General features: G+C 43.5%; 1 protein-coding gene across 1 annotated transcript; it reads right to left on the bottom strand.

The window, feature by feature from the left end:
* Nucleotides 1-23,306: 23,306 nt before the first annotated feature.
* LOC128509632 (leukotriene B4 receptor 1-like) lies at nucleotides 23,307-24,203 on the bottom strand. Its single transcript, XM_053481444.1, has one exon. It carries the CDS (start codon nucleotides 24,198-24,200, stop codon nucleotides 23,307-23,309), a length of 894 nt encoding a protein of 297 aa, XP_053337419.1. The 5' UTR covers nucleotides 24,201-24,203.
* Between the last annotated feature and the right edge of the window lie 230 nt (nucleotides 24,204-24,433).

Here is a 24,433-nt window from a genome sequence, read left to right as displayed (position 1 = left end):
CCCCTAGGGTTGTGTTGCGTTTGCGCACAATAGCCAAGGAGGTCTCAGACCTAGGTCTGGGAGGCTGACTTGAGGACTTGTGAGCCTGGAGTAGCCTAAACATCCAAACTATAAAATTTAACATGTGTGCGAAGAGGAACAACCTGCCGCATCACACATTTGCTGCAGAGGGACTCCTTCTGCCAGTGCAATAGATGAGGCAATCCCCCTGGTTGAATGAGCCCTAATCCCTAGACCATACGCCTCGTAGGCTAGAGCAATGGCATCTCTCACCCAATGTGACAGTGTTTGTCTAGTGGCGGCCGCCCCCCGGTTCCGGCCCCCGTAGCATATGAAAAGCTGCTCTGACTTATGCCACTGGCTGGTGCGGTGGACGTAAATCTGAAGAGCACGTACTGGACACAGTAAGTGAAATTTTTCCTGCTCCGGAGCTGTAAAAGGCGGAGGACAGAATGCTTTGAGAACCACTGGATGCATGGCTGAAAATGGAACTTTCGGAAGATAGTTCGAGTGAGGATACAAAATAGCTTTGACTAGCCCAGGGGCAAAGTCTAGGCAGGGTAGGGAGACTGACAAAGCCTGCAGATCCCCAATTCTTTTCAAGGTAGTAATGGCAATAAGAAAAACCATCTTGAAAGTCAGAAGCCTGGCGGGCGCTGACTCCAGTGGTTCGAAAGGGGTGTTGATCAGACCTTCGAGCACAATAGCTAAGTCCGAAGAAGGGACCGTCGCTCTGGTGGGCGGCCTTAACCATTTAGCTCCACAGATAAACAGGCAACTAAAGAGTGCTTCCCCACAGAAACCCCATCGTTCAGAAAATGACGAGCTGAAATAGTGGCTACGCACCAACTTTCAATACACTCCATTTGAGGGCCTAAGTTCTACTAGTGGAGGGAGCCTTGGCACTTAAAATAGTTTCGATGACACTGGCTGGTAGACCAGCATCTCTTAATTGGTCCCCCTCAGGGGCTAGATGTGAAGGTTCCAGAGCTCGGGATGGGGATAAAATATTGTCCCCTGCGCCTGAGACAAAAGATCCCTCCTCATTGGAATCGCCCACGGCGAGCTGTCGAGAAGAGATATTAGGTCTGAGAACCACACTCTGGTCGGCCAATGGGGGCTATCAGTAAGAGGCGCAGGCGCTGTTGACGGACCATCGCCAGGACTCCCAGGAGCAAAGCTATCGGTGGAAACGCATAAAGGCGTGATCTAAGCCACATATGGGCCATAGCATCCAGACCCAGGGGAGCTGGAGGAGTCAAAGAGTAGTAAAGGGGACATTGTGCTGTTTCTTGCGAGGCAAAGTGGTCCACCTCTGCTACCTGAAATCTCTCCCAGATTTGGCTGACTACTACGGGGTGGAGTTTCCATTACCTGTGTGTTACAGCTTATCTGGACAGCAAATCTGCTTCCACATTCATATGCCCTGGAATGTAAATCATCCTGAGGGACAAGAACTTGTCCTGTGTCCAAAGCTAAACCTGGTGCGCTAGCTTGTTTAAGTGACGCGAACACAGTCCGCCCTGGCTTTTTATATACGAGACTCCTGGAGGAAGTGTTTCAGGGCCCGAAATAGAGCCATCATTTCGTGGCAATTGATGTGCCACGCAAGAAGATGACCTCTTTAGCTCCCTTTGGCTGGACGGCCATCCAAGACCGCACCCAGCCCGTGAGGAAAGCGTCTGTCGCTTGCATCTTGCAATGACAAGACAGACCTAGAGTGGGACCCAGAGTCAGTAACCAAGGTCTGAACCACATAGAAAGGGTACGAAGCCCCTAGCGCGTAACACTTATTTACCTCTGGGGATTGGCCCTCGAGTAAAACCCCCTGGCTTTTAGCCACAACTGAAACGCTCTCATGTGCAGAAGGCCCAAAGGTATCACAGTGGACGCAGCTGCCATGAGACCTAAGGATCTCTGAAAGTGATGAACAGTCACTTTTTGGACTATCTTGATTTCCTTGAAAGTGGATTCGACACGAGCGGGAGACAGCTGTGCCCGCATTGCGATTGAGTCCCATGTGACACCCAAATATGTTGTCCTCTGAACAGGAAAAAGCACACTTTTTGTGGCATTAAGCCTCAATCCTGAAGAAACAGAGATGATCTAGGACGACATCCAATGTCGAAGCGCTAGCTCCTGAGACTGAGCCAGAATATGTCATTAAAAATACAAATGCCCTGGAGTCGTAAAGGAGCCAGAACTGCATTCATGCATTTCGTGTATGTGCGAGGTGAGAGAGCTAGACCAAATACCAGATACTGATAAGCTTTACCCCTGTAAGCGAACCTCAGGAACTTCCTGTGTTGTGGCAATATTTCTATGTAAAAATATGCATCCTTCATACCGATTGTCACAAACCAATCCCTTGGTTGGATTTGAGAAACAATAATTTTGACAGTTAACATTTTGAACATGTATTTTTTCAGATCTAAAAGAAGATCTAAAATTGGACGCAGCCCTCCGTTCTTTTTGGAAACCAAGAAATACCAACTGTAGTAGCCTGACTCTCTGTCTGGTAGGGAAACATGTTCTATGGCCCCTTTTCCCAGCAACGTCTGTAACTCCAGAGTCAGCAGACTTCGCTTTTTGGTTTGACGCAAGTGGAGACCATGCCGTTGAAACACGGAGGGCGATGTGAGAACTCGATCCTGTAACCTCTCTCTACAGTGCTTAGTACTCAAAAAGATATACTTGGCAGTAGCTTCCATGCTGCCAGTTTTTCTGAAAGGGGCAAAAGTGGGTTGGTCACACAGGGGGGTCTTAGCTGTTCGGCATCCTGCAACATGGCAGGAAAACTAACATTTCGTTGTCCAAAACACCAGTGGTGCCGGAGCATGAACACCGACCTTCTGGGGGTGCCAGGGAAAGCACTTTATTCTCGAAGGAAATTCTACATGCCCCTTCCCTTCCTGAGCAAATGAGCGTCTTTGTGAAAAAGACAATACGCCGGTCCGACTTCTTTGAGGCGGATTGCGAAGCGTGGCGCCGCAGCCCAGTATTTACGAGGGGGTGCCCGGCTCAAAACACTTTTCTTTTGTGCTTCACGCCTCGCGAGAGTCAGACCTGGTCGTGACTGGGTGGCCGACAGTCTCGACTCTTGAGCACGGTGGAGAAGGAATTTCCCAAAGGCTTGTTTGTATAGCTTCGCCTCCCTAAACCTGGTGGCGACCGAGTTAATGACATCGCCAAACAGGCCGGAAGGCGAGATGGGGGCATCAAGGAGGAATGCATGATCCTTATCTTTGATGCCCGTGAGATTCAGCCACAAGTGCCTCTCCGCGGAAACGCGTCTATGGCTCTACGTAATTCCAAGAATGCCTATCATCAAGAGCTCCGCCAGTACTCAAGTCTTGCAGCAGGTCAGCCTGGTAAGCCTGCAAAACTGCCATGGTGTGCAGTGCAGCATCAGCTTGACCTGCTGCCTGAAAAGCTGTTCCCCCCCAAGGAGGATGAAAGTCTACACAGCTTAGAAGGAAGTGTTGGCTTTTTCAGGGAGGATGATGTCCCAGGAGAGAGATAGCCTGCAAGCGTTTCTTCTATCTGAGGCATCATCGTATAACCCGCTCTTCCGCATCAATGATATTTGATTAAATCGAAGTCGATGGCACGAAAACACGGGATGAATATGGCTTGCTCCATAAAAGAGTTAACTCATCAGGCCAGTCGAAATGCAGCCGCTTGACCGCATGCGTTAATACATCGAGTAAATTCTCATACGTTCTGTCTTCACTAGAAGAGCGCTCTGAGGTGGCTATCTCCATCTTTGCAGAAGCGAGAGAGGATGTCTCTCCTGCCCATTTACCAGGAGCGCCGGGGCATGCTTGAGAAGCGGGCGGAGGAATTTCCCAATCCGGAAAATCCCGGTCCGTCTGCATGGGTTCCCGAAAGACATCGTCCTGGACAGGGGGCCCCAGTTCACTGCTCGGTTCTGGAAGGCCTTCTGCCGTCTGATCAATTCCACCTGTAGTCTCTCATCTGGATACCATCCCCAGACTAACGGTCAGACAGAGCGGACCAACCAACAACTGGAGCGCTATCTGAGATGCTTCATCACCGATCGTCAGCGCTCCTAAGCCCGCTACCTCATCTGGGCAGAGCTGTCACACAACCTTCATGTCTCATCCGCCACAAATCTAAGCCTATTTGAGGTATACCACAGTTTCCAGCCTTCGATGTTCGAACACCAAGAACCAGAGGTTGACTTACCGTCGGCCCACTTGGTCTGCAAGTGTCGGTGGCTGTGGAACCAAGCCAACCGAGCCATTCAGCAAGCCAACGCCCGCTACGCCACTGAACATCGCCGTCGACACCCTCCGGGACGATTGTACAACGTAGGTGACAAAGTGTGGCTGTCAAAAAGAATCTTTATCTCCACACTTAATCAAGGAAACTGTCACCCAGGTTCATCGGCCCTTACCGCATCACCCCTTCGAATCAACCCTGTCACCTACTGGCTCCAGCTGCCTGCGGCGCTCCGGATCCACCCGGTATACCACACCTCACAACTGAAACCCTTCACCACATCTCCCATGGTTTCACCCACCCCCCTGCTCCTCCTCCCCAGATCATCGACAGGGGCCCTGCCTACACCATACGCTGGATCCTCGATTCGCGCCCTCGGGGCAGAGGCATCCAATACCTAGTCGACTGGGAGGGCTACGGCCCCGAGTAGCAGGCTTGGATCCGGCCCGGTTTATCCTCGACCCCGAGTTCATCAGGGACCTCCGTCGTCGGTATCCCCCACCCCAGGACCAGCAGGAGCCGGTCCTGGACAAGGGGGTACTGTCATGCACATTGACTCCGCGACTGGCACTAGGACCCTGAAGTAGTACAGTCGCGACGTTTACCTGCCGAATCGTGAGTACTCACTATTACTGGGTTTATCTCCTGACCGAGTGTGTGTTGTTAGAACGCGGGTTTATTTGTGTAAACTCTTGCTCTTGCTGCGAGAGAGTTCTAATAAAAATTTGCGTGGTTATCCTGCCTGTTCGCGCTGCTTCCGCGTTTGGGTTTACCATCCATGCTACACGGGCCAACTGCTAAGTCTTCTGTTGTCGTTACAGAGCATCATGTACCATGCGTGCACTTCTTGTTTTGACGCCGAACGTCACGTGGTCACAACTGTGCCAATGGGTTTTCTCTCTCGCTCACTGCAGAATTGTAGGTAATCATCTCCCCTGCTTGGTCTTAGTGCTCTTACTGATATAATAATTATCCGTGCGTGTGTGTACTGTTTACTAGAACACTGTGACTACATGTGTGTGCATAAAAAATATATTTGATTTTGTGTTTGTTTGCATGTGTGTGTGTACAGCACGTGTGTACTGTTTTTTATATCACACGTGTGCGCGTGTGTAAAGCAAAAGCAACTGTCATTAGAGAGGTTAAAGATCCATTTTCTCTCTCTTTGTCAGTCTGCACTTTGAGTCTGTGTGCAGGTGCATCACTGGACGCCGTGCCCCTTAACACACACCCCTTCTTCTCTTGCCTTCACACACACAACCCTCCTCCCCTCACCTTCACACACAGACATACACACTCACTCTCTCTCTCTCTCTCTCTAATGGAATCACTACTCTGTTGCGATTTTTTCCAAAGGTAAAGTGCAGGTTAATTTGTTTTACTGTTATTTTACAGCAGTGATTCCGTTAGCATGCGCTTATTCAAGTGTCATTAGAGATAATTGTTCATTTTCCCGATACGGCAGTGTGTGTGAAAAACTCAAATAACAGAGGAGGAAGGGTTACTATGTAAGAGGGGGAAGGGGCTCATTCAAGGTTCCACTGTATGTCAAATATGCTTGAACTGTTTTCTTGGCCATTGCGAAAATGCGAACAGCGCAAAGGATGATGCACACTTGCATGAGCTTGTGAGCAGTGCCTTACAATATTGAATTCTGATTGGCTAATAGCCATTATCCATAGTTTGTAGAGGACCATACATAGAGAGCTTTTATATTGAATTTTCATGACAAATTTTACATAATACACAGCATTATTAATATAAAACGGATGGCAATGGGGATGGTGGTTTTACATAATATATATAAAATTAGCTGGTCTTTACACTGTAAAACCGACGCCATCTTTTTTATGTAAAACCGCTGTAGCGGTTGACCAGTCATAAATCACCGCGCCATCTGACCAAACTGCTTCACACGAGTCGTTTACGAATCATTTAGAACTGGCCTAAAATTAAATCTAAAGAGAAAACTAAAGTGTTTTTTTGACCTTGCATACATGTAAACCTGTTTTAAGAGACTCATTAAGCAATATTAGCAACCTTTAAAATGGCATAATTGAACCTCTTTAAAGTAACTTGTGTGCAATGATCCAGAAATGAAAACATAAATATGTAAGTTTAAGTGTGCATGAATGTGTTCATAAGTGCCCATGAATGTCCAGGATGAGTGCAAAAAGACAGTGTCATAATTGTGGATGTTTAAAAAAAAATGGTATTAGTCCTGGGTGGTGTTGCAGTTGAGAGACCTTACTTTATCGCTTGCGGGAAGAAGCTCCTACTCAGTCTCTCCTTGTTGCCCTTCAGGGAGCGAAAACGCTCCCTGGAAAGTCTGGTCCTTTTCAGACTGCAACAGAGTCCTTCACAATCTTCCTGGCCTTGGTCTAGCACCACTTGCTGTAGATTGAGTGCAGGTCAGGGAATCCGGTGCGGATGATGCGCTCAGCTGATTGCACCACCCTTAGTAGAGATTGTCTGTCCTGCATGGTGCTGTTTCCAAACCAGGCCGTGATGTTTCCCATCAGGATGCTCTCTATGATGCAGTAGTAGAAATTCGTAAGACCCTGGAGGGCAGTCTAAAGTCTCTTAAGCATCTAAGGTGGAAGAGAAGCTGCCGAGCCTTTTTTACCACAGTGTTGATGTGACAGGACCATAACAGGTCCTGCGTGATGTGAACACTGAGGTATCTGAAGCTGTCCACTCTCTCCACTGGCCTTCTTTTAATGACTGGGGTCTGGTAGTTCCTCTCCTGCAGTCTCCTAAAGTCCAATATCAGCTCCTTTGTCTTGCTGACGTTCAGGAGAAGATTGTTTTGATTGTCTTTTTTTGCAAGATGGCGCCGGTGAGGTCGGCTGCCGTCGCGACTGCTCCGACCACCTTTTCTTTGTTTTTGTTCTTTAAGTTAGTTTACAGCGTTTTAAAACCGGCAAAATTACCACCATGGGGTACATTAGTTATGATAGAGACACTCTTGTTTCTATTGGTATACAATGTACTCACAATTCGACGTTTTTAACTCCGGATCCGAGCTGGCCGAGTGAGATCCTGAGGGACAACAAAGGACGCGACGCGAAGCGGCGGCCCCGAGGGAAACGAGCCGGCGTCAGGAACAGGCTGAGAGCCCGTGCACACCGCACACCTCTGCCTAGCATCCTGCTCGCCAACGTCCAGTCACTGGAAAACAAGCTCGATGACCTCAGGGCCAGGATAAAGTTCCAGAGAGACATTCGGGACTGCAACCTCCTCTGCTTCACTGAGACATGGCTGAACCCAGCGGTGCTGGACCACGCCATCCAGCCGGCCGAGTTCTTCTCGGTTCACCGCATGGACAGGACGCGGGACTCGGGGAAGTCAAGGGGAGGCGGCGTGTGTTTAATGGTGAACAGCAGCTGGTGCAACAGCGCGAGCGTTGTTCCTCTCACACGCTCCTGCACACCAAACCTGGAACTACTGTCCATCATGTGTCGTCCTTTTTACCTTCCTCGGGAGTTTACATCGGTCATAATCAGCGCCGTTTATATTCCACCACAAGCGGACACGGACACTGCCTTATGCGAGCTGCATGAGGCACTCACACAGCACCAGACACAACACCGGGACGCTGCGCTTATTGTGGCGGGGGACTTTAATAGTGCCAACCTCAAACGTGCAGCGCCAAACTTTTATCAGCACATCACCTGCCCCACCAGGGGCGAAAGAACACTGGATCATTGCTACACCACAGTCAAGGACGGCTACAAGGCACAATCTTGCCCACCGTTTGGTAAATCCGACCACGCCGCCATCTTCCTCATGCCAAAATGCAAACAAAGGCTGAAACAGGAAGTTCCGGTTCAGAGGGAGGTCGCGTGCTGGACGGACCAATCGGTGGCCGCGTTACAGGACGCACTCGATGACGCAGACTGGGACATGTTTAGAAACAGCTCCGACGATGACGTCAGCGTGTTTACGGAAGCGGTTGTGGGATTCATCGGGAAACTAGCGGACGATACCGTAGAAAAAAAGACTATTAAAACGTTTCCCAACCAGAAGCCGTGGGTGGATAAAACCATCCGCGACGCTCTGAGATCTCGCACCGCTGCCTACAACACAGGACTCACGTCGGGGGACATGGAACCGTACAAGGCTGCGTCATACAGCGTCCGGAAGGCGGTGAAAGAGGCGAAGCAGCGCTACGGGAGGAAACTAGAGTCACAACTCCAACAGAGGGACTCTAGGAGCCTGTGGCAGGGATTAAGGACAATAACGGATTATAAAGCACCAACATCCGGTATGATAAACGCAGACGTGTCTCTGGCAGACGAGTTGAACACTTTCTATGCTCGCTTCGAGGCTGCAGCTAAAGACGCTAGCGATGCTAATGCTAGCGGCGCTAACGGCTGCAGACAGGAAGTCACTGCCAGCACCGGAAGCGCGTTCATCATCACCGAGCATGACGTGAGGAGAGCCTTCAAGAGAGTGAACACCAGGAAAGCAGCAGGACCAGACGGCATCTCAGGCCGCATTCTCAGAGCCTGCGCAGACCAGCTAGCACCTGTGTTCACTAAAATATTCAACATCTCTTTATCTCAGTCGGTGATCCCCACATGCTTCAAAGAATCCATCATTGTTCCTGTCCCAAAGAAACCTCATCCTGCTTCCCTCAATGATTATCGCCCTGTAGCCCTCACCTCAGTAGTGATGAAGTGCTTTGAACGCCTGGTCAGAGACTTCATCATCTCTTCACTACCAGACACACTCGACCCACTACAGTTTGCTTATCGTCCAAACCGTTCCACGGACGATGCAATCTCTCATCTCCTCCATACATCTCTCACTCACCTGGACTCTCAGAGGGGGAATTATGTGAAAATGCTCTTCATCGACTACAGTTCTGCATTTAATACCATAATTCCCTCCACACTTACCACCAAGCTGGAGCACCTGGGACTCAGCTCATCCATGTGTCAGTGGATCTCCAATTTTCTGACTGGCAGACCACAGGCAGTAAGGATGGGCGGACATGTCTCAGCCTCCCTCACTCTCAGCACTGGAGCCCCCCAGGGTTGTGTTCTGAGCCCCCTGTTGTACTCTCTGTACACCCACGACTGCGTGGCCACTACCAGCTCCTCCACCATCATCAAGTTTGCTGACGACACTGTTGTGGTGGGCCTGATCACGAACAACGATGAGACGGCCTACCTGGAGGAGGTTGGAAATCTGGAGAACTGGTGCCAGAGAAACAATCTCCTCCTGAACATCAGTAAGACAAAGGAGCTGATAGTGGACTTCAGTACAAAGCAGGTGAGGAACTACCAGACCCCCGTCATCAACAGGAGCCCAGTGGAGAGAGTGGACAGCTTCAGATACCTTGGTGTTCACATCACGCAGGACCTGGCATGGTCCTGTCACATAAACACCGTGGTAAAAAAGGCCCGGCAGCGTCTCTACCACCTCAGACGCTTGAGAGACTTTAGACTGCCCTCCAAGGTGCTCAGGAATTTCTACTCCTGCACCATAGAGAGCATCCTGACGGGAAATATCACGACCTGGTTCGGGAACAGCACCATGCAGGACAGACGAGCTCTACAGAGGGTGGTGCGATCAGCTGAGCGCATCATCCGCATCGAGCTCCCTGACCTGCAATCGATTTACAGCAAGCGGTGCTTGACCAAGGCCAGGAAGATCGTGAAGGACCTCAGTCACCCCAATAACGGACTGTTTACTCTGTTGCGGTCTGGGAAGCGATTCCGCTCCTTGAAGACCAACACAGAGAGACTAAGGAGGAGCTTCTTCCCGCAGGCGATAAGGTCACTCAACCACAACCACGAACTAACACAATCTTTCCATAATTGATCAAATCTATCAATCCTTTTACATCCATGAACACTATGGACAATTACACGCTCACCTTCCCTCATATCTACACTACATTTTGTACATCTACATCCTGGACCATTGCACAAAGACACTTTAATAACTTTGCACACCTACCTTCACAACTACACTACATGTTTACGTTTACATCCTGGACCAGTGCACAAAGACACTTTAATAACCTCTGCACAAAGACACTTTCTTCTATGCATATTTGCACACCAGTACAGTATATTTCAATTTGTACAGTATATTTCTATTTTTATGCACATCATATTTCTATGTACAGTATATTTCTATTTTTATGCATATCATATTTCTATTTTTATTTTTAGTTCCATTTTTTTCTAGCACATTTCTATTTTTATTTTTAGTTCTATTTTTTCCTAGTTTAATTTAATTTATTTTTTTTTATTTTTTTTTATCGTATTCTTTTATTTATATTTATTTCTTATTTGTAAACTTTAATTCTCTTTTAGGGTCAATAGCAGTCGTATAATACATTTCACTACATTTCGTACTGTGTATGTTTGTGTATGTGACAAATAAAATTTGAATTTGAATTTGAATTTGTTCCTCTGGCACCATTTCTCCAGATTTCCAATCACCTCTAGGTAGGCCATCTCATCGTTGGTGGTGATCAGGCTCACCACTACAGTGTTGTCAGCAAACTTGATGACAGTGGTGGAGTTGGTAGTGGCCATGTTTCTTTGGTATCATGGTATGTGTACAAAGAATACAGCAGGGGGCTCAGAACACAACCCTGGGGGGCTTCAGTGCTGAGAGTGAGGGAGGCTGAGACATGTCCACCCATTCTTACTGCCTGTGGTCTGCCAGTTAAACAATTGGAGATCCACTGACACATAGATGAGCTGAGTCCCAGGTGCTCCTGCTTGGTGGTGAGTGTGGAGGTAATTTTGGTATTAAATGCTGAGCTGTAGTCGACAAAGAGCATTTTAACATAATTTTCCTTCCGAGTGTCCAGGTGAGTGAGTGATGTATGGAGAAGATGATAGATGGCACCATCTGTAGAGCGGTTCAGGCCCTATGCAATGGGTCCAGTGTGTCAAGTAGTAAAGAAATGATGAAGTCTCTGACCAGCCGTTCAATCACTACTGAGGTGAGGGCTAAAAGGTGATAGTCATTGAGGAAAGCAGGACGGGGTTTCTTCGGGACAGGAACAATGATGGAGTACTTAAGGCATGTGGGAACTGAGGACAGTCTCACCGAATAAGATAAGGAGATGGTAAATATCTCTGTAAACACAGGTGCTAGCTGGTCTGCGCAGGCTCTGAGGACACGACCTGAGATGCAGTCTGGTCCTGCTGCTTTTCTGGTGTTCACTCTCCTGAAGGCTCTCCTCATGTCATGCTCGGAGATGATGAATGCGTTTCCGGTGCTGGCAGTGTCTTTCTGTCTGCAGTTGTTGGCGCTTCTAGGATTAGCATTGCTAGCGTCTTTAGCTGCAGCCTTGAAGCAAGCATAGAATGTGTTCAGCTTGTCTGGCAGAGTCATGTCCGCGTTCGTCATACTGGATGTTGGTGCTTTGTAGTTCGTTATTGTCCTAAGCTTCTTCCTCTTAGTCCCTTCCTATCTCTCAGATAGACAATTTTATATTTCTGAAGGATTTTCGATCGTCATTCCCCTAAAGCGAGGTGTTCCCCAGGGATCTGTTCTTGGCCCACTATTATTCACAATTTACATAATCTCACGCTGTCTGATTCTTCAACGTCATGGTCTTAACGATCTCTTTTATGCCAACGACATTCAACTTTATTCTATCTGTACACCGACTTTATCTGCCCAAATTGACACAATCTTTGCTTGCGTGAAGGACATTAGAGATTGGCTTAACTTAAACTTTCTGAAACAAACATGGACAAAACTGAAATAATTTTTACCCCAGCACTCACCAGCAACCTTCCCACCAATTTCACCTGAGAGATTGGCTCTCACATCAAAACATCTACTTCTGTCAAAAATTTTGGAGTAATCTTTGACTCTCCACTCTCCTTTCAGCCTCACATTCAATCTGTCACTAATACTGAAAGTCTGCTGAATCTGTCATCCATCCATTCATCTGGTCACGGATTGATTTCTGTAATGCCCTTTTTATTGGTCTACCCGCCGTTTTATCTCCGGATTACAATATATTTGCGGCTAGAATACTCACTCATACCAAACGCTCTGCTCATATAACCCCAATCTTGTATGATCTCCATTGGCTCCCAGTTGCCTACCGTATCAAATTAAAAATTCTTCTCTTTGTTTTTAAATCTGTAAATGGCTTAGCTCCCACTTATCTCTTCAATCTGCTTGCCCCTCACATTCCGACTCATTCACTACATTCCTCCGATTGTGGCTTTTTTTGCTGTCCCTCGGTACCGCCTCTCTTCAATGGGCGGCAGATTATTTAGTGTTATTGCACCCAAACTTTGGAACTCTGTTAATAACATATCAGTATTTAAATCTTTACTCAAAACTTACATGTTTTCCGAATGTTTCACCTGAATCCACCTGTCCTCTGCATGTCTGTCCTTTTTTTCTGTTTGTTGACTTAATTGTTTTCTACTTCAGTTCTTTAATGTCTGTTTGTATTTGTATCTTATTTTGTTTTCACTTATTGTAAAGTGTCTTTGAGCTCTGGAAAGGCGCTATATAAATAAAAATTATTATTATTATTAGTAGTAGTAGTAGTCCCTGACACAGACTCCTAGAGTCACTCTGTTGAAGCTGAAGTTTTCTCCTGTAGCATTTGTTACGTCCCAGGTCTAGGGTCCAGGAGCAACATAAATAATAAATCTTTACAATAAATGTGTTGGTTTTCTCTCTTTTTTTTTTTTACAACAAGCTTTTAAGCTTCAGGGTTGGGCCAAGGCCAAAGCAATAAACAAAAATATTGTCTCAAAGAAAAAAGCCAAACAAAAAAACACAGGGACCAAACTGACTCCCTAACTATTCAAACAAAACATGAGAAAACGAGTTTGTTAAAGAAAATGGCACCCAACCCCTACAGCTTCCCAAGCACACACATACACAGAAACAAAGGATGTATTTACACTATTTACAATACATACAACTCAACAGCGGGCAAAAACCTCCAGCAATGCTAACAGAAAGAAAACCATAAGAAAAAAAAAGCTATCACCACTCGGAAATCGTACCACTGGCGCGACACAACAGTATATTTGTAAATGCAAAGAGTCTTGGCACATCAGACCACCATCAACACCCCGCGCACTTCCGGCTCTCGTCGTCACTTTTTTAAAGACAGGTCCAAGGACACCCAACCACGGGGCACGTAGCGGCCTTTCAATTAGGGCGGGGCCACCTGTAAGAAAGGAAGAGCAAGAGAGAGAGCAAGAGCGCGTGCGCGCTGCAACAAGTAGCTATAAATGCAACACATACATGCCACGCTGCCATACAACAGCACGTTGCTTCACCTCTTTGACCACCTTTCAGATGTTGTATGACCCAGTCTTGTACGATGTCCCCCAACGCAAGCCCCGCGTTATAGGCAGCGGTGCGAAGTCCCCCGCCACAATAAGTGCACCGTCTCGGTGTTGTGTCTGGTGCTGTGTGAGTGCCTCTTGCACCTCGCATTAGGCAGTGACCGTGTACGCTTGTGATGAAATATAAAAACTGCTGATTATGACCGATGTAAATTCCAGAGGAAGGTAAAAAGGACGACATTTGATGGTCAATAGCTCCAGGTTGGATGTGCAGAAGCAGTTAAGAGGAACTGTTGCACCAGCTGTTGTTCACCATTAAACACCATTGCGGTAATCAAAGAAGAACTCAACAGGCTGGATGGCATGGTCTGGCACCGCTGGGTTCAGCCATGTCTCGGTGAAGGAAAGAAAATTGTAGTCCCAAATGTCTTTCTGGAACTTTACCCTGGCCCTGAGGTCATAGAGTTTATTCTTCACGGACGGGCACAGGCTCTCAGCCTGTTCCTGACGCCTGCTTGTTTCCTTCAGGGCCACGGCTTCGCATTGCATCCTTTGTTCTCCCCCAAGATCTGACTTGGCCAGCTTAAAGTCTGGAGTTGAAAACCTTGAATTGTAAGTACATTGTATACCAATAGAAACAAGGTGTCTCTATCATACCTAATGTACTCAATGGTGATAAATTTGTCGGTTTTAGATCACTGAAAACTAACTTAAAGAACAAAAACAAAAAAAAGCTATCTTGAATACTAAGCTGAGTATAGGACAATAATGTTACATTTGATACTTGACATAACACATGATATGTCTTGCCATTAGTCTTAGAGTAAAACTACTTATCTCCATCTAGCAAAAAACATTGCTACAGCAATACTACTAGGATCCAGCAGCATGAACCAGCATGCTGCCAGCATGCTGCTGACAATCAAGTAGTCAGTGGGCTGTTGAGTTGTTCACTTGCTGCATTGTTAAATGTTATATTTTGAAGGAAGTGTGAAATGTTGCAAAATGGTTGCATTTAGTTTGCAAGCATAGGAACACATAGCATGTCACACATTACCCACAATATTTCCAGTAGCATGACAATCAGATGAATCTTACCTATAATCGCATTCACTAAACTGCTATTGTCACAGAGGACACAGAATAAATAAATAAATAAATAAATAAATAAATGTAAACTAAAGATATTAAACTACAGAAGTTTTTAAATATAAATAAGTAGGTTTGGGGCATAAATCCTGATGAGATTTTGTAACTGATAAACTTTGGACTCCACAGTAAACCATGTTGACAGATTGATATTTCCACCTTGCATTTCCATTAATTAGTGTAGTTTGTTCCGCTACCATTACAAAGTGACAACAGGGCCAACTTAGACAGAATGAAAAATAGGTGCAATAAACCCAAAATATAATGTCTCAGGTGATTAAAAACTATTTCATATTTATACAGTTTTGTTTTTATCATTAATTAATCTTTAATCACAAAACCTACATGATTACCGATAAAATTAAAATTGAAATGTTAGTGAGATATAATTACTTGCAGTTTGAATAGCGGTAATTACATCAGTGAGACCTTATAAAGCCTATTTTTATCACTGTTTTACAGTTCACCTGACTGAAATAGAACCACCTTATATAGGGAGGTGAGTATTCAACATCACAGATCTCACTGTGAAAGAGTTCCTGTTTTTGAATCATTTACCTTAAGTTTCTCACTTGTATCAGGATTTAAATTATACTGCTTTTTAACAGTTTTATCAAACAATCAACAGTTTAGCATTTTTTATTTATTTTAGTGCATCTTGACCTATGGCCATTTTTGAAGAGTACTTTAGTTGCTCTGTCTAAAAACAGGAAGAGATATCTATCTATGCCAAATCCAACTAGAGTAAATACCAGCAACAAAACCCAGACTAAGGTATGTTACAGTAAATGCTCTTCAAGGCCAACACTGAACTCTGAGTATGTGGAGTGCAGGATGCTTATTCATTCTTCCTCTTTTATTAGTAATCACTGCATCTGTGATAAGTGTTTATTAGTTAGCACTTTGATGGAAAAGAATGTAGAATTTGAGGAGTGCATCTAAACGTTAGACAGAGTGTATGTTTTCTTTGTAGAAGAAACTCTGGGTTAACCATAAAAACAAACCGCTTGAAAGCTAGAATAGTAATAGTGTCAAACTAAATTGGTAGTATTTCAAATACTATAATATACATATAATGTATCTCACCACTCTTATAGGACATTAGAAAAAATTTATTCTAATTTAAGGAATACTACTACCACAGAAACATGTAAGTCAAGTAGTGTGGGCTAACAATATTTAAAATTATCATGCAAAATAATCAGCATTTAAAACCAGACAATTTCAAAAATATTAATGTAGATGATAATGTAACTATATAGGATCAGCTCTTAGAATAGTTAACGTCCCTATACAAGACTGAACTAATTTCACAAATCAACATGTGTACTAGATCCAGTACCTACAAATATAATAAAATTATACAGTACCAGAAATAACTGAACCCTTTTTAAAAATAGATAACTCTTACTGTACCTCAGCAGTGGCTATGTTCCTAACTCTTTTAAAATAGTTACTAAACCCCTAATTAAGAAACTTCACCCAGCAGCTGTCCAACTATAAGCCAATATTAAATCTCTTCTTTTTCTCCAAGATCCTAGAAAAGGTCATAATCCATCAGCTATGATCATATCTACATATTCATTCATGTAATGTATCAGTCACGTTTTAGGCCTTCACAGTGCAGAGAAAGTGCTGGCTAAAGTGGTAAATCACCTACTACTGGCTTTTGGTAAGCATTGTGTCCTTGCTTGTGTTGCTTGTCCTAGACACCATAGATCATACTATTTTGCTTGTTAGTTTTAAAAATGTTGTAGGAGTTAAGGGAATGGCCTTCTCCTGGCTCAGGTCCTATTGGCAAATGATCAGTTTCTAGATGTATTGTAAATGGTGACCATCTATTTAGTACTAACTGTACTAAAGTGAAGTTTGGTGTTCTTCTGTTTTAGACCCAATGTTTTTTTTTTTTCTCTTTTACATGCTTCCACTGGCCATCATAATTCATAGACACAGTATTAGCTTCTACTGTTATGCGGATGACACATCGTTACATGTCTCAACAAAGCCAAATAAGAGACATTACCTTAACAAAGTTGAGAAATGTGTGAAAGACATTAGACACTAGTGCTTATTAACTTCCTCCTTCTTAATCCTGACAAGACAGGAGTATTGGTACAAGGACCATAATAAATCTATATTAATCCCAAGAGAAATTACGGTTGTGCAGCAGCACCGAATAATAGTCAGACAGCCAAAACATACACAAGTACAAAGGGAAACAAAAAAGGATACAATTAAATTAAATAAACCAAGTACACAAAATTACTATTTAAACCTGCAATTCTACACAGTGGTTGTAATTGTAAAAAAAAAATAAAAAATTAAAGGGGGTGGTATGGTCAATTTTTTTTAACTAACCATAAATAAATTATTGCAAAATATGGTTAATTTTAAAAATTTAAAGAACAGTTTTATTAACAAAATATAAGCTTAATTACACATGCATTTAAACATGCACTTGTCAAAAATCAGTTGATCCTTTCCATGGCTTTCATCTGGGGAGGATTATATAAAAATCTACACTTGATAAACATTAGTAATTAACTAATTTAATTGAATAGTATTGTAGCTTTGTATGACTATGCACTAGTGTCTTTGTCTCCATCTATTTCTGACCCCTTTGTACCCAAGCATGTGGGTGAAGCCACAAAGTCTGAAAAAAAAGCTGCTTCAATTTGAGAATGAAGTTACATAAATTGGGTAAAGAACATGTCTTTCATAATCATTAAAGCTGTCAGTTATTTTTAAAACTCCTGTATTAAATTGAATATTTAGTTTTCATCGCATCTCCGCTGAGGGGATTTGTGCGTATGCATCATACCTTCAGTTCTCTCCTTTTTTAAATATGTCAAAAGTCAATTTGCGAAAATGCAAACATCGCAAAAAATTACGCGAACTTGTGTGAGCTTGTAAGCAGCACATTACAGTATTGAATTCTGATTGGTTAATCGCCGTTATGATCACATAAAGAGAGTTTTAAGATATCATTTTTATGACAAATGGCATTCCCCCTCAACTCAAGCCCTGCTTGTACAGGAAAGTAGTATGTCTACAGAACATAATTGTGCAAATATTGTGCATGCTGTTTGTAAGATTGTTCAGCAGCTGCATGAATAAACATATAAAACGGTGGCAATCCTTGTCTCATTAGCAACAAGGAGGTCTATAATATCCCCGTCTTGCAGGGACTCATTAAAGAGCCTAATGGGTGCAGATATAAACAACCTTCCATAACACTTCTATAACAGAGCAGCGAATCTGTCTTAGTCTATTACTGATTATTTCGTTTGTTTTTTGGTAAGAAAACACTGAGTGTTAGTCGTGGCCAATTCCTCCCTGTCACTAGGGGGCTCCCACATTAAGGCTACTACTACCACTCAGTCGGGAGGGCCAAAGACTATCACTTGTTTTCTCCGAACCGCGTGACGCCAGCCGACCAACAGCCGATTGTTTGCTCACACATCGTTAGGGGCGGAGTAACACACTCGGAGGAAAGTGTTAGCCGCTCCTTCCGCGTGCGCGAGCTCACAGTTGCCCCTGATTAATGTACCACAAAGTACCTCTCACCCCTCCCCTCTGAGAGAACTCAGCCAATCAGCTCTCTCTAGACCTCCGGCTGTGAGAGGTAACACCATCACCCAGGGATCGAACCAGCGATCTCCGGATGATAGAGCACTTTACCACTGCGCCACTCGGAGGCCTCCTGAACAGCTTATTAAGCCTATTAAGCTTATTAAGCCTATATGTGCGTCTTCCACACTCAAACCAATGCCCCAGCACACCACCGCATAAAAATTTACACTGACCACAACAGACTGATAAAATACTTCTAGAAATGGACTGCAAATAATAAAGGACTTGAGTTTTAGCAAGAAATCTTTTTTATTTTGTTCTTCTATATGATCTTTGTGTTTGTGCTCTAGTCCAGTTTGTCATCCAAATGCACGACAAGATATTTGTATATCACAACCCTCAATGGCAACAGGAGACAGTTTTCTTTAGTGGTGGTTGTTGTGGTCGGTGGGAATTAACCGAAATATCTAAGAAACAGATAGGTCTTTAGTCGTCACTTAAATAGTGATAGCCAGTGACTTAGCTGTACAGACACCTAGAGGAAGTTCATTTCACCATCTACAGTAATTGCCGGAACAGACAATAACCTTGATGCATGTCTTCCTTGATATCTGAGAGATAGTGAGAACAGTCTGGCAATGCTGGAGGATCAGAGGGAATGTGGTGCTGTGTGGGGTGGTAGAGCTGCGAGGTACTGTAAATGGGAGCTGGACTATTTTTAGCTTTGTAGACAAGCACAAGCAGTACACTTACCAGTGCAAGGGGTGGAGAAGTGGGGTGGTGTGGGGAACCTTAGGAAGGTAAAAAACAAGCCATGCAGCTGCATTCTGGATTAGCTGCAGAGGACAAATGGGGGCAGATCTGCCAGGAGTGAGTTACAGTAGTCCAGTATTAAAAAAACAAGGGACTGAAAAAGCACCTAAGTAGCCTGGGTGACAAGAAATAGACAAATTCTTCTTTTGTTGTAAAGAAAAAATCGACAAGAACTAAGTAAGCCTGACTTACCCCAAGCTTGCGGGCAGTGACTGAAGTGATCTGATTAATACAGGCTACGGCTACTCACAGTAATAGAGGCCACAGCTACTGTATGGGGAAGACGCTGTTCCTCAGTCTGTTAGTGTTTGTCCTGATTGTCCTATATCTTTTTCCCGATGAGAGGGGCACAAAAATTATATGTCCCGGATGGGTAGGATGCTTAATGATGTTGCTATCTCTCTTGTGTAGACAGCTAGCATAAACTTTGTCAAAGTTGAGAAGCTTGGTTCCCACAATCATCTGTGCAGTCTAAACTGTCCGAGCCAGGTATCTCCACTTCTCTGCAGTGCAGCCGGTGTACCACACTGTGATGCAGTGACAAAAAATGCTTTCTATCATGCTCCTGTAGAAATTTACTAGGAGCTGAGAGGGTACATTAGCCTTGTTGAACTTTCTTAGGAAGAAAAGCCTCTGCTTAGCTTTTTCCACTAATTGGAAACTAATGGTTGATATTAAATCCTTTATGTGCAGACCCAGGAATTTGACAGCATTAATCCTCACAAGCTCCTCACCATTTACAGTATGTGGAGTGGTGGTGGTGGTGGTATTGTTTTTACTGTCCACAATCTCCTTTGTTTTAGTGGTGTTCAAAACCAGGTCACTATCCACACACTTAACCAGATATTGAACCTCCTCTCTGTAGTGTGTCTGATCATTTTTTTAGATCAGTCCCACTACTGTGGTGTCATCAGCAAACAAATCATTGTGGTGTTGGTTTTGTTATCATTGTGGTGGAGTGGATGATTTTGTAGTCATGTGTAGGGTAAAAAGGGCTGGACTGAGGACACAGGTGCTCTTGTATTTAGGGTAAGAATGGATCATGTGTGTGCTTGCCCATCCTGACATTCTGTGGTCTGTTAGTGAAAAAGCTCAGGATCCATAAACAGAATGTGGTATTTAGTCCCAGGTTGCTCAGCTTGTTCACCGGTTTGTGGGGTCCACAAATCTACAAATAACATCCTAACATAAGTGTGGATGAGACAGGCTTGTGTGGAGTGTGATTGAGATTGCATCCTTTGTTGATCTGTTCCTACAGTAGGCAAACTGGTGTTTGTCCAGATCAGGGATGTTGGCTTTGATGTGGAACAGGACAAGCATCTCAAAGCACCAGGCATTATTAACATTTATGCACACTACTCCACCTTTGTTCTTACTGGAGTCAGCCTTCCTATCAGCTGGTTAAATAGAGCAACCGGCAACCTCGATAGGCGTGTCAGGGATAGCACTATCCAGCCAAGTCTCTGTAATTACCATCTTGCAGTTTTTCAAACAACTGTGAAGAAATCCTTAGTCTTATTTTTTCCATCTTGTTGACAATTGATTTGGAGTTCGTGAGAAAGAGACTCAGAAGCGTGGTCTGTGCGTGGTCTGGTGTGTATGAAGCAAACACCCAGTACAGTACTGGAAATCAGATTTTTAGCAGTGAGTAAGCTGGTTGATGAGTTCAGTTGCTGCATGGTGAAATGGTGGCCTGTAGTTGGGTGAAGACTCTAGATCAGGGATCTCCAAATCCAGTCCTGGAGGGCCAGTGTCCAACACAGTTTGGTGATTCTTCTTCACAAACATAGCTGATTTAACTAATCTGTTAATTATTAGGTTCAGTGGGTGTGTTTAGGTGATGGTGAATTACAAACTGTGCTGGTCACTGGCTCTCCAGGACTGGATTTGGAGACCCCTGCTCTAGATAATCAAGTAAGGGGAAGTCTTGGTGTTTGTGGGTTCCAATAGTGATTGAAAAAAAAAATTTCTAAATTCATCTAAACTGCAGAAACTTATTGTCACAAAATATCTGTCAAGATATTTTGCATTTTACATCCATCTATTTAAACATTCTAACAATTTAAGGTTTAAAATTGCATCAGTGCTATATTGTAAAATCTAAACAACAGTAGTTGCAGGCATGCACAAGTTGTACTAGAAGGCAGGAGCATGGTCACATCTTTATGGCAATAATACTCCCTTATGGCAATGGCTTCTTTGTTATCGCTTCTCGCTCACTCTATAGGTTCCCTATGTAGGCACCCCCCCTTCTGCAGGTGCAAGGGGGGCACCTTCACTCCTACGTAGAGCCTGCCTTTGCATCCCCGCGGCTGAAGAGGCGCAAGAAGGACTGCGTTAGGCCCCCTGCATGCCAGCTGGCCACTGCCACCGTACCTGCACGTGCAACTTTTAACTCTGTTTCTTATATTTTATCCTTCTTCCCTCCTCCCTTCTCCTCCTTTCCCATTTTTTCTAAATAAATTTACCCTTTTTCCCGTAAGACCTTGCCTCGTGTCCATGTGTCTGTGGTGCAACCCATGCAGAAGGATCGAACTCTTTACAGTATATTATTATACACTTAGCAGCCATAACATTGCAACTAGTAAAAATTAAGTGAATAACAATGATTGTCTTGTTACAATGGGAGCAATTAAGATGTGGGATATATTAGTAGCAAGTAAACAGTCAGTCAGTCACTTTCTAAACAGCCAGGTGTGTGTGTGTGTGTCATGAACGTGGGGAAGAAATGGCATAAGTATGCACTATGCAGGAAGAGGAAGCCAGCACTGAAGACAAATCATGCAGTGGTAGACTAATAATTTTGACTAAGGGGATTTTCAGAGAGGATTCGAAAGTTGGGTTCAATGATTGTGCAAATGCACAGCTTGTAATAGAGACTATGTTAATTGTGTAGAAAACAATTTACTCAACCAGCATGCACAATTTGAATGATTTATGTCAGTTTAAAAAAATAATACTTATGCCCACTTTTGTTTTTCTATTGTTACAGCACTTGTATTATTAACATTAATATCAATGTATATGTGGGTTACTGTGCTTAAAGGCTTATTTTCTACTTCTTTCATGACCACAAAAGGAAATGTGACATTCTGTGGTTTACATGCCAGAAAATGCATGCCTAACGTATGAGAAATACATTTGCTAAAATCATAGTAACAAAAAATGCAGTTAAAAAATAAAAGTTAATTTTATTTGTATTTGATAGTTCTGGATTCTCTGTGAGCCCAAAAATCACTTTATAACAAACCTGAATAAAGTCATTCATCTAAAATAAACACAACATTAACAGTACATGCTGACAAGACTATGAAAGTTCTTTTAATAACTAGTAAATCTGACTTGAGCAAGAAATAACCAGCACCACACATTTTCTTTTATAGATTATTTATAAATTATGAAACTGTTGAAATTAAAGATAATTATCTGATGAACAGCTTTCATCATTAGAGAGATACTAACAAGAGAAAAACACTAAGCAAGCTATTGAATTTGAGTTAAGCCCTTGCATGCTTAGATGCTGTGGTTTAGCTGGGTATATGCTCTAGATTATAAAGCAAGCAGAAGTTATGGTGTCTGCGGTATTCTATATAGACAACATCAAAAGATACAGGTCATGAACCTATAATGTCGAAAATAGGGCTAGCAGGGCATTTTGCTTTTCTCCATATATTTATTATGACCTTATAACAATTTAAGGTGTATGAATGTTTCAATGTTAAATAGCAAAATCTGTGAATTTGTGAATGCATGGCAGAGAAATGTGGCATTCTTTGGTAGGAATAAAAGGAATACAAGGTATGCCTATAGTATGAGAAATGCATGTATAAAAGTCACAAGCACAAAAGGTACAGGTGAAAAGGGAGAACAAAATTTATTTCGCATTTGATAGTTTAAGATCCTCTTTAAAGCATCAAAACCATACTCATATTCCAGCTAAGCTGAAAAAAAAATTACCAATCTAAAGTGAACTTAACATTATGATTTTTTTCTTTTCTTATAAAACTGTTTTGGATCATTAATTTTGAAGTAAAATCATCTGAGGAACCATTTTCATCATGAGAGAAATTGTCATGTCACAGTATGACTTTGTCCAGACTGCATATAAAATGCTCAATTAAAGGTTACTAAGAAAAACAATGTGGGTTGAGATCCATATTCATAAACTTTAACAAGTCACTGGCTTTCATGAAAAATGCATAAACCCTTTAAACCTTAACATCATGAAATACTGTCTGTTCCAGCTGTGTGCTGTCGTAGAGCCCGAGCAGAGAAAGCATACAGGAAGGGGTTCACACAAGTGTTAATGAAAGACAGTGCAGCAGTGATATTATCTCCTGCTTCTGCATATCTTAACAGATTGTCATTCCCAAGTAACACAGCAATGATGAGCACAATATTGTTGATGTGAAATGGAATCCAAAAAATAAAGAAACATGCAACAATTCTGGTCACAAGTTTTGTCATTAGGTTGCCACTAAACAGAGCTGAGTTATGAACTCCCTGATAAAGGTGAAAGTAGAAATATGCTATTATGGGGAATGAAACCACAAATAATAAAATCTCCCATATTAATGTAGCCACTTTTTCACCATCAGTCCGGTAGCATCGCTTGCACTGAAGTCGTCCTTCCCTGTCTAAGCTTAAAGTACGTTGTACAAGAGCATAGGATGATAATATTCCACTTATGATCCACATCCCACTCAGAAGGATCTTCTTTCCTTTTCTGCCAAGCTTGTTCCATCTCTCAGGATGCAGCACTTGCAAGTATCGCTGAACACTCATCAATATCACACACAGTATGCTACAGTACAGGCTTAAGTACACCAAATAGGAGAGAAACTTACACAGGACCAAGCCAAAGGCCCAGCCTTGCAGAAGAGACCAAATCCAAAACGGCAGAGAAAGCAGAGTGAGCAGATCGGATGTGGCCAGGCTTAACATCAGTCTTGGGGTAAAACTACCTCCTTTCAGCCATCCAGCAAGGCGCACCACTACAGCGATATTACCAGGGACTCCCAGTATAAAGCATACTGAGAGCACACTACTGGCAATCAGGTTTCCAGTTGAGGCTGGAGCAGTGAGTGAGCTGTTTGATAAGTTGAGTTGCTGCATGGTTAGATACCTGTATTGTGGCTGGAAAGAACCTTGACTTAATAGAGTAAGCAGAAGTCATGATGACAAAAGGTACACTTCCTGTAGTCATGAGAAAAAAATGAGGAAAAATTCCAGAAAGGTATTTTGCAGTTCTGAATGCATATGATTTGACATTGTAAACAATTTAGTATTCATATCATATTAATTTAACTGCAAAGTCTACCTGAAATCTACAGGATTGACGGCAAAAT

This window comes from Clarias gariepinus, chromosome 21 (assembly GCF_024256425.1).
Source record: "Clarias gariepinus isolate MV-2021 ecotype Netherlands chromosome 21, CGAR_prim_01v2, whole genome shotgun sequence".
Classification (NCBI taxonomy): Eukaryota; Metazoa; Chordata; class Actinopteri; order Siluriformes; family Clariidae; genus Clarias; species Clarias gariepinus.
Note: the sequence above shows the minus strand (reverse complement) of the source record. Positions and strands in the feature narration are given on the sequence as shown.

Coding starts and splice junctions, on each gene's coding strand:
- LOC128509632 (XM_053481444.1), bottom strand. CDS start 24,200: ATGCAGCAACTCAACTTATCAAACAGCTCACTCACTGCTCCAGCCTCA.